The 10768-nt window shown below is 37.9% G+C and overlaps 2 protein-coding genes across 2 annotated transcripts; both read left to right on the top strand.

The window, feature by feature from the left end:
- Positions 1 to 3352, top strand: LOC126793369 (protein KINESIN LIGHT CHAIN-RELATED 1-like). Its single transcript, XM_050519867.1, has 3 exons — positions 1 to 835; positions 1478 to 2386; positions 2837 to 3352. The coding sequence occupies exons 1-3, from the start codon at positions 171 to 173 to the stop codon at positions 3072 to 3074; spliced, it is 1812 nt and encodes a 603-aa protein (XP_050375824.1). The 5' UTR covers positions 1 to 170; the 3' UTR covers positions 3075 to 3352.
- A 4736-nt stretch (positions 3353 to 8088) lies between these two features.
- Positions 8089 to 10489, top strand: LOC126793386 (bidirectional sugar transporter SWEET4-like). The gene is made up of 5 exons (XM_050519890.1): positions 8089 to 8317; positions 8543 to 8579; positions 9167 to 9545; positions 9743 to 9862; positions 9947 to 10489. The coding sequence occupies exons 1-5, from the start codon at positions 8275 to 8277 to the stop codon at positions 10133 to 10135; spliced, it is 768 nt and encodes a 255-aa protein (XP_050375847.1). The 5' UTR covers positions 8089 to 8274; the 3' UTR covers positions 10136 to 10489.
- The last annotated feature ends 279 nt before the right edge of the window (positions 10490 to 10768 follow it).

Genomic DNA, 10768 nt, shown 5'->3' with positions numbered 1-10768 from the left:
TCTCTCTCTCTCTCTCTCTCTCTCAGCTTAATTAAACCCAGTATCCTCCTCTTAATTACGCTACTTACGTAATTAACTCACTAATACTTATACACATTCCTTCTCATTCGCTCCCATCTCTCTCATTAATCAAACATTTTCACTCTCAATTCTTCTCAGACCTCTAAGCTATGCCGGGATTAGTCTCCGTCAAAACCCCGCCGGGCTCGGCGCCGCTACAAATCTCGGTCCCTGAGACCGCGGCCCAGCCTCAACCGCAAAGATCCTCCCCCGCCGGAATCTCCAAAACGCCGTCGCCGCACGGCAAAAGGCCACCGTCGCCTTCCGCCTCCCGATCCCGGCCCTCGCCGAACCGGTTCAAGTCCAAATCGCCTCAGCCGGAGAGCCCGAACCCGATCCTATCCGACGCCTCGCTCGACAATCCGGATCTCGGCCCGTTCCTCCTCAAGCTGGCCCGGGACACCATCGCCTCCGGCGAGGGCCCGAACAAGGCGCTCGACTACGCCGTCCGGGCGGCCAAGTCGTTCGAGCGGTGCGCCGTCGAAGGCGAGCCCAGCCTGGACCTGGTGATGAGCCTGCACGTGCTGGCAGCTATCTACTGCAGCTTGGGCCGGTTCGAGGAGGCGGTGCCGGTTCTGGACCGGGCGATTCGGGTCCCCGAAGTCGGAAGAGGTGCGGATCACGCGCTGGCGGCGTTCTCGGGGCATATGCAGTTGGGGGACACGTACTCGATGTTGGGCCTAGTGGACCGGTCCATTGAGTGCTACGAGGAGGGCCTGAAGATCCAGATCGAGGCCCTGGGTGACACTGATCCCAGAGTCGGCGAGACTTGCAGGTCTGCTTTCACATTCCCCCCTCTCTACATTTTGTTTGCATTTCGCGCGGCGCGTGTTTTCCACTCGCGTTGTGTTTCCATATCGGGACATTTGGTAGTATAATGGAAAGATGATTCGGTACTACATTTGCATGCAATTGTGAGTATATTATAGTTATGGGGAATGGAAATTTGGCCCTTTAATCGAAGAACACGAGTTAGGATGATCGATATGTATTCTTTTTTAAAATAGATATTGCTATTTGGCATTATCAGTGTTTGTGAAAACTTAATGTGGTCTCAAGCTGCCCAATTCGCGTAATGTCAGTGCTTACATTAAGGGGGGTAGTGTGGAATAGTTGATGCAAATTTGAGTTGGTTTAGCGGGGACACAGGCTTATGTAAACATCAATAGCCGGGTAGAGTATATATACATTGACTGACAGAACATCGATCATTCTAGGTATAGTGTTATGGGCTTTATGAAAGCAGCTACCCTTGAGGAAATGCAGTGAAGTCAACTTTAACCATCTATGACAGCTGTGCAAGTGTTCTGCATTATTTGGATCATGTTTGTCGTAGAGGGGTGTTTAATTCTTGTGAGTGAAACTGAACTAGAAAGACTGAAAATGTGATTCATGTAAATTGGTCTTGAAAATGCAGATATCTCGCTGAGGCTCATGTACAGGCAATGCAGTTTGAAAGAGCTGACGAATTGTGCAAGAAAACTCTTGAAATTCACCGTGCTCATAGTGAACCAGCATCCATTGAGGAGGCAGCTGATCGCCGACTTATGGCACTTATATGTGAGGCAAAGGGAGATTATGAAGCTGCACTTGAACACCTTGTCCTTGCTAGCATGTCAATGATTGCAAATAGTCAAGAAAATGAGGTTGCTGCTATTGATGTCAGCATAGGCAACATTTACATGTCTCTTTGTCGCTTTGATGAGGCTGTCTTCTCCTATCAGAAGGCACTCACTGTTCTAAAGTCATCAAGGGGAGATAACCACCCTTCAGTTGCATCCATCTTTGTACGCCTTGCTGACCTATATCATAAGACTGGAAAGCTCAGAGAGTCCAAATCATATTGTGAGAATGCCTTGAGGATATATGTAAAACCTGTGCCTGGAACAACAGCAGAAGAGATATCTAGTGGATTGACTGAAATTTCAGCTATTTATGAGTCCATAGATGAGCCGGAGGAGGCACTTAAGTTATTACAAAAGGCAATGAATTTGTTAGAGGATAAACCTGGACAGCAAAGCACAATTGCTGGAATAGAAGCACGGATGGGAGTGATGTATTGCATGCTGGGGAAATATGAAGAAGCAAGGAACTCTTTTGGAAGTGCTATAGCAAAACTCAGAGCTAGTGGAGAGAAGAAGTCTCCCTTCTTTGGGGTTGTGTTGAACCAGATGGGATTGGCTTGCGTTCAATTGTTCAAGATAGATGAGGCGGGTGAGTTGTTTGAAGAAGCGAGGAGAATATTAGAACAAGAGTGTGGTCCTTGCCATCAAGATACTCTCGGAGTGTATAGCAATCTTGCAGCAACCTATGATGCTATGGGGAGGTAAGATCCTCGGCATTTTGCTTGTATTTTGGCTTTAACTGCTTGTTTTTTTTTTCATGTGTTTGAAAATCTCCTTGCAAAAATCGTATACTCTTTTGAAGCTGGTAGTGTACTATTTCTTTAATAGTTATCAACCGTCACTATACGAAAACTTTAAAGTGGTGTGGTAACAGCATGGTCAGACTTGTGCCTTGCACCTCAGATGTCCCTAGAAATTGAATGCAAAGTGCCCTACATGTCTAACCAGGACACATAGATAGTCCAGACCAAGAAGTTACTATATCACCAACGCAGTTGGTACCTGCTTGTATTGGCGTTGCAGCTTTGCATTATTTGCATAAACAATGTATTTTTCTGCATTTTATTAGCTTATCGCCAAGTTTACTGGTGCATTGAGTGTATTCCTTAGAATATACAAATTTCTAACGAATTATTATCTGTCTATTTCAGAGTTGAAGATGCAATTGAAATTTTGGAGTATGTGCTTAAATTGCGAGAAGAAAAGCTTGGAATTGCAAATCCTGATTTTGAAGATGAGAAGAGAAGACTATCTGAGCTCCTGAAAGAAGCCGGCAGGAAACGAGACAAGAAGGCAAAGTCATTGGAAAACCTCATCGATCCAAACTCAAAGAAGACTACGAAGAAAGAGGGGACAAGAAGGTGGGCTAGTCTGGGTTTCAGACTTTGAAGGAGAAACAGAAGGAAATGAAAAAGAAGGGGATCTTCACTTCTGTTCTGCTCTGCTACAGTACTCAGGTGCACAATCTGTAACATAGAAGATCATGTATAGGGTTGAATTTTTTCATTACTTGGTGAGGTTTTCTATTTCTTCGGGTTTGAATTTATCATTTCTTTTGTTCTTTGGTAATGTTGTATTGAATGTCTGCATTTGGGCTTGAAGCTGTTCATTCTGAAAAGAAAAATATGCATTTGAGTGAATAATATTCACATGTATGTTTTCTCCTGCATTTGTATTGTTTATTTCTACACTCAAGTGGAGCTGTTGGGCTGTTAATTTCAACACATCCAATAATACACCTCAGCACAAAACGGGTTAATTTGCAGAATTAAGAAGATTACTTGAAATTTTAACCCGTTGAACTATTAAATAAAACTGTGTCGATTGCAAGAAAGCCAGCCTTCATAAAATAAATAGACTGAAACTAATTTGTACAGTTTTTTTAGATGATTAATGAATTGGGATTGAATTTGTATATTCTTTACACATAATATCTTAGTAGAACATGATCCCGATACGAGTCATATGACATTACTCTAGTTAACAGCTAGTTTTTCTTTAATCGTTTATGAAGAATAACTGTACGTACCCAAAGAGACAAAGATGAACAAGGATATCTGAATCTGCTTGTAGTATTCCATCCGCAAAATGTTTCAACGACGGGCGTGTGTATATATACAAGGCTCTTCCACTAATGAATCCCCTTGACATCTCACATGACTAACTTCTTGTTCATATTTCAACATCTCCAGTTAAAATTGAAACTTCACTCTTTAATTTTAAAATAAAGTTTCTCTATGAATATATATATATATATATATATATACACACACACGAGATTTTTCAGATGCGGAGGTCCGTACCTTACCTTAAGGTACATATTTTCATTTTTTAATAACTTTCCGATCGAGTTTTCACATCTCCACCGTCCAGTCCTTAGGTAATAACGTATATATCACTTATGCAAATATTCAACCAATTTGATAATCGTTAAATCACTCAAAACTGCGTTTTTCTATTATACACATGAATGGTTTAAATTCGGCAGATTTAATCCGTTCATTGGTTTAACTTAGTTAGATACCTTAACGATTATCAAATTGGCTGAATTTTTACAAAGGTGATCTATACGTTATTACCTAAGAATTGGATGGTGGAAATGTGAAAACTCAATCGAAAAGTTAATAAAAAATGAAAATCCGTACTTTAACTTAAGGTACGGACCTCCACACCTGAAAACCTCTGTGTGTATATATATATATATATATATATATAATTGTTATTGCTTTGTTTTACTTTGTCCAAGGGAAATGCCAACTAAAGATTATCTCAAATTTCCTTAAGAATCTGGGCTCTACTAATATCTGTGCTGAATCATATATTCTCAGCTCTTTATGGCTAATAGGAAATAAAATACTTCTGCAAAATATTGGTTGTCTGGGTGACTGGGTCAAGTAAACAGTCCTGCATTATCAGGTATGGGTTCGTGGCAAACAAGCCGAAGTGTGAATATTTCTTATTTAATGAAACAAGAACAAAAGAGAGAATAATAAAAGAGGTATAAAGAATGCAGGGTTCTCATCGATTAGTAGAACTTTAGTAATATGAATCTAAATATAGATCATTATACCATTGACATGAAATTTTACGCGAAGATGTATTTAATTAATCAAAAGAAAACTATGATAATTGCTTGACTACTTACCTATGACTGGCTCTTTCACTCAATATTTCAATTGTCATCGAGTTCTAATACCCAAAACCGAGCGCAAATAAATGAGACAAATGTGTTGAACCCTTCAATTTTCAGACACTCGTATAGCTAGCTTGCTTCAAATTTCTTATACTCGATCATACTACTGTACGCGCTCAATTAAGATCGAGTTACTAAATCTACATTTTAGTTAATATATGAAGGGCTTGCTTCAGCCTCTCAAAAATGTCAAAGGTTGGTTTTCTCTGGATATCATTCACAAATCAAGGAAAGAACGAAAGAGAAATAAAGAGTAAGAAGATGATCGACAAGGAAATGTGCGGGTATTGGAATGAAGTAGTCGAAGATTAGGAAAAAGAGGAACAAAGAGACTACTTATTAGAAGATAACAAAAAGCGTGAAAGAAGTAGCGATCGATGGCTAGAGGCTAGTGCAATGAACAATATTTCTCTTATTCTATTGTAACAGATAAATAAATGACGACAATTTACATACTTGCATAGTAAATTAATTACCTAGGGCCCTCCATTTTTTCAACTATACTCTGATAATAATAACTTGCAGATAAGTTGCTGATCCTACTTCTAGTACCACGTACTCTCTTCCTGTTTAAGAGTTGTAAACCTCTAATTAATTTTAGCCACAAGGGTCTACTTCGGAGCTAGATTGAAATGTCAAGGCGAGTTCTGGATTCATGTGTCAACGGAGGAAATGATTATTTGATAAGCCAAACCCTATTCTCTGGATATTGGATATATATCAATCTCAATTCAAGGAAAGAGAGAACGGCCGGGGAGTAACAAGATGACAAAGAGTATGAAGGCTGATTTAGTTGATCATTAGAGGAAAAGTTGCATGCGTATGTTCTTTGACACATTAGGGCATCCTGCTCATGGTACAGAATTACTAGACTAGTGCCAAGGAGAATCTCTCTCTCTCTCTCTCTCTCTCTCGCCTACGTATGACCTGAAATTAACTTCTGTACGTATATAGTCCAAATTCAATCATCAACACAGGGTGGGAACTGGAAAAGAATTAGTTCATCATCGCAGACACACACACACAGATCGACATCGATCATTTCACACCAGAAAAAAAGAGAATATGTACGTACTCGCTATCATATCACACCGGCCGGCCTGCCCTAGCTAGTGATCGGGTCTGATCAATGATTAAAAAATCGAAATTATCGTTGAAATATCGACGATAATTTCGTTTTTTTATAAAGATATACTTGTCATATTAAATTAATTTCGTCCGAAATTTTTGATATTTTCAAATATTTTTGATATTTTAAATAAATTTAAATTTTGTGTATAATCGTTTATATAATTAAATTCAATTTCACTATTGATATTTTCCGATATTTTCGATATTTCTTCGATATTTTCCGATATTTCTTGATATTTTTTGATATTTTTCGATATTTCCAATAAATTTAATTTTTTTTTCTACCTTTTAATATAGTTTTCTATATAATTAAATTCAATTTCACTACATTCTTAATTACACCTTTCATGATCATTATCTTATTTATCATGTCTTATTGGGTTATGGATTAAATAAATAAAGTAAATTATTGTTAATTCTCAATAGTTAAGTATGCACTATATCATGTTAAATTATAATACAACTCACTATAACTATAAATTAATATTTATACCAGATTCTCTATGTGTGGTATAAGGTTCTAATAATTAAAATTTTATATCTCATACATTCTTTATGTTGTTATAAATCACCAATGCAATTTTCATGCTTAATGTATCATTTTCATATATATAAGGTGTGATGATTTAGCCTTTCTTTAGGTTCCTAGTCATAAAAAATTAGATGTTTAAACTTTAAAGTGTCAATTTTTCAGAATTCTCGATTACTGTTTCATCTCAAATTATTATAACTCATTATAGACTAATAGTTATAGACTAATAGTTATACGATATTTTCTTATGAAATATAATAGATAATTAATCAAAGAAACATCTTTCAAAATTTCATGTTTTATTCAAATTTTCATTAATTTTCTCAATTATTTTTTAAAATCGATATTTTCCCGAAATTTTCATTTTTTAGACTATTAATATTTCCGTAATCATCTATTTTTTATTCCTTGGGGGTCTGATAAATGTTAAGCTTAACCACCATTGAATCGAACACTGGCCCAGTTTATGGATAGGGACTCAAATCAAATCTTCTGCCACTACTCGGTGTCTGCAACTCCATCTTTCAGCTGTAGAACAACCATTGGTTCTGCATTTTGAGCAGATTGGTGTTGGGTCAATGGGGTGTATGTGGCTAAAGGTCTCATTAAGACCAAACAGGGCACAATGTTATGTTAAGAATGTAACATATGTTACACATATTAGGATTTATTTGTAAGGATCTTAATGTCATTCTACATATATATATCTATTATATATAAATTTATCATAAATTTATTATAACCTCTCAATTTCAATAATTGAGAATCAACACAATTTAATCGTAAAATTCTTACTTTACATTTCAATTCAATAAATCCTCAATCTTCTTTTCCATTTTCGTGTTTGAACTTTGAAAAGAGGACAGTGAGTGTGCAAATTGATCACATCTATTTCTCTAAATAGATAGTCGACTTGGGGGACTGTAAAATGAGTCACATCGATCATATATAGCATTGTTTCCCCAAATCCTATTCTCTCTTTGAAGCAGTCTCGATGAATTATGGCATCCCAGAATAATGTATCATCAGACAACTAAGTAAGGTCATTTTCCATTCAAAGTGAGGAAAAGAAAGCATGCTTGGTTAAGTGATGAGTTACCTAATGCCTAAAATTTAAACGGAGACGAGCAATAATTGAAGCCATATATGCATCAAGATCTTATGGCAACCTGCACATTAATTTTCGTTGTCTATATTCATTATTTACGAAAAAAAAAAACTTTCTGAGAGTCCCCAACTGCCTGAAAGAAAGTACTGGGAGAATCTTGAAGCTAGTAGTGACCGGAGTGCTCTCTCTCTCTCTCTCTCTCTCTCTCTCTCTCTCTCTCATATCCGACTTGATATTCGATCTCTTCCATTGCGTTTTGGAGCTATAGCCCATTAGCCCTATTTATGTATACGTTCCATGTCTAATACATGCCATGCAAGAGACCTAACACCAAAACCAACATAGTGTTCGCAATGAGTCCAAATTAGTACGCTTTCAAATCAAAGGAATACACAACCCACACCGAACGTACATCTACTCATCTAGTCCTACGGTCCTACCCTCTTCATTATTTTCCTTCCTCTTTCTCATTTACACCCATCCAATCTCTGTCTCTCTCTTCTTTCTTCTTTCTTTCCCTTGTTCCCCTAGCTAGCTTGTCCATTTCTCTGCAGCCTCGTTTCGATCTTGTGCTTCTTCTCCCATATATCTTGGTCTTCTTCTTTAGGGGTCAATCATCACAGCCATGGTTTCTGCAGATGCTGCTCGGACTGTGGTCGGTATCATAGGTATGAATGACCGAGAGTAATTTGGTTTGTAACTTTGTTATCTATTTTGAACTTCTGGAAATAATCTACTTAGATTGACGATGAATTAAGAAATTCTTTCCTTGAAATTTCGTTAATCTTTCGTATGTGCGTAAATATGCATTATCTTGATCAGCAGGGAATGATCGAAGATTGATCATGTGGGCTGTTTCGCTTACTTTCTCTTCTTATTCTTTTTTTTTTCAGGAAACATCATCTCATTCTTCCTGTTCTTGGCGCCAGTGTAAGCGATTCCTCCTTTCTAATTCCTTGTTTATTGCCACATAAATTTTTTTTTATAAACTGAACATGATTAAAAACAAGGTACAAAAAAGTTCTTATTTTTTCCTTCTTCTAAAGGGTCGACATGATGTTCACCAGCCAGATACAAAAGCAAATGATGTTCAAAATATCCGGCATCGTGTCTATATGTAGACATGTGAATGATGAATACTATTGATATGGTATTATCCATATAAAAAACAAAAATTGAGTATATATAAAAGAGGCATGGGGGCATATGCACATATATCGAATCCCTCTTATACTAGAAAGACATTAGCTTAATTATGTAAAGCCATTGAGCTTTTAACAAAAGTACCTTTAGTTATTATTTCATCTAAGTTGAGTTGGAAGGGAAATGTTAAAGATATATGTCAATGAAATGTAGATTGGACTTAAAGAGTAGTTTTACCACTAATAATTAGGTTTACCTTAATTAGAGGCTACAACCTAATTATTATTTACTATAAAATGATTGATAATATCCACTAATGAAATAGTTTTCTTTATGTGTTCTGTCAAAAATTACAATGATCAATTATGGTGCAGTCCAACTTTTGTTCGAATATGGAAGAAAGGGTCAGTGGAGCAATACTCATCACTCCCATACCTTGCAACCCTGATCAACTGCATGGTGTGGACCTTATATGGGTTACCGATTGTGCACCCGGATAGCACTCTGGTCTGGACCATAAACGGGTGGGGTACGATCATTGAGGTCGTCTACATCATCCTCTTCCTCATTTTTTCCGACAAGAAAAAGAGGCTCATAGTGGTTCTGGTTGTTGCCGTGGAGATCATTTTCATCGGTGTTCTTACTCTTCTGGTTCTCACTTTGGCTCACACACATACCAAGAGGTCCTTGATTGTAGGCATCATATCCATTGCCTGCAGCATCATGATGTATGCTGCTCCTTTGACTGTCATGGTAATTAATTGATTGATCACCTTTAGCTGATTAAAATCCTACATGCAAATTAGTTGAAATCATACCCAGTTAATTAGACGTAAATAGTTTGCATTTTGGATTGTCTAACAAATAGATACGATTCTGCAAACTGTCAGACTGGTTATGAGAATGCATCTATATGTTTAATTTTTCATTATGCTACTCTTTGGTGACAGAAAATGGTGACCACAACAAAAAGTGTGGAGTACATGCCGTTTTTCCTCTCGTTTGCTTCGTTTGCGAATGGCCTTGCCTGGACTGCATATGCTCTCATCCGTTTTGACCTCTTCATCACAGTAATGATTTCGTTATCCCACTAGAACTCCAATCAATTATGATAGTTTTTCCCAAGCTCAAATATTGTTGTTATTTGGTCGCAGATTCCTAATGGACTGGGCACCGTTTTTGGATTAGCTCAGCTGATTCTGTATGCCACATACTACAAGTCGACACAGCGACAGATAGCAGAAAGGAAAGGCAGGGAGGTGAACTTGTCGGCGGTAACCATAGACCATAACCCCAAAAAGATTTCCGGCCGACGCAGTACTACTCAGAATGGCCACGCATAACTTGACGAACTCCTGCGTCCAATGCAGTGGACATGCCGAGAAAACAATGGAAGTTATAGTTTAAGATTTTTTTTTTTACGTACTACACTAAGTAGTGAAAAAAACGCTCCACTTTTCCCGGAACAACTATTCCGAAACCTAAGGTTTCTAGGCTTCGTGAGGCACGACGGCGACAGTATATCTGACTGCTCAAGGACGTCTCGGCGCCGATTAACTCAGGCAATCAAGCACAGACGAAGGCGCGGTGGTGTCTGCAATCGGTGTAGATAGCTCCAATTGGGGTTTGTGACTTTGAGGAAGCGGAACCTTGTTTCTGTGGCTGACAGCGTGTGCGGCAACGAAGACTAGAACCACTGCCCCAAAATGTTCATCAGACAATAGTAAATAGACAATGCACGCCATACAAAATTGTTGTGTGAAAAATCAAATAATAGTTTCAAAATAACGTTGTCTGAAAATTTGGGCCAGACAATAATTTTATAAGTACCATTGTCTAGAAGAATGGTTTATCTCTCAACACACAAAAACATTGTTATAAGTTTGCTTTAAGACAATGGTCTCATAATTTGGTATTGTCTGAGCTGTGATTCCGGACAATGGTTCCCCAAATCTCTCACAAACCCCAACCCGGAG

This window comes from Argentina anserina, chromosome 5 (genome assembly GCF_933775445.1).
Source record: "Argentina anserina chromosome 5, drPotAnse1.1, whole genome shotgun sequence".
NCBI lineage: Eukaryota > Viridiplantae > Streptophyta > Magnoliopsida > Rosales > Rosaceae > Argentina > Argentina anserina.
Note: the sequence above shows the minus strand (reverse complement) of the source record. Positions and strands in the feature narration are given on the sequence as shown.

Coding starts and splice junctions, on each gene's coding strand:
- LOC126793369 (XM_050519867.1), top strand. CDS start 171: ATGCCGGGATTAGTCTCCGTCAAAACCCCGCCGGGCTCGGCGCCGCTA. Junction 836..1,477: donor AGAGTCGGCGAGACTTGCAG/GTCTGCTTTCAC, acceptor TTGAAAATGCAG/ATATCTCGCTGAGGCTCATG. Junction 2,387..2,836: donor ACCTATGATGCTATGGGGAG/GTAAGATCCTCG, acceptor TGTCTATTTCAG/AGTTGAAGATGCAATTGAAA.
- LOC126793386 (XM_050519890.1), top strand. CDS start 8,275: ATGGTTTCTGCAGATGCTGCTCGGACTGTGGTCGGTATCATAG. Junction 8,580..9,166: donor TTCCTGTTCTTGGCGCCAGT/GTAAGCGATTCC, acceptor ATTATGGTGCAG/TCCAACTTTTGTTCGAATAT. Junction 9,546..9,742: donor CTGCTCCTTTGACTGTCATG/GTAATTAATTGA, acceptor CTTTGGTGACAG/AAAATGGTGACCACAACAAA.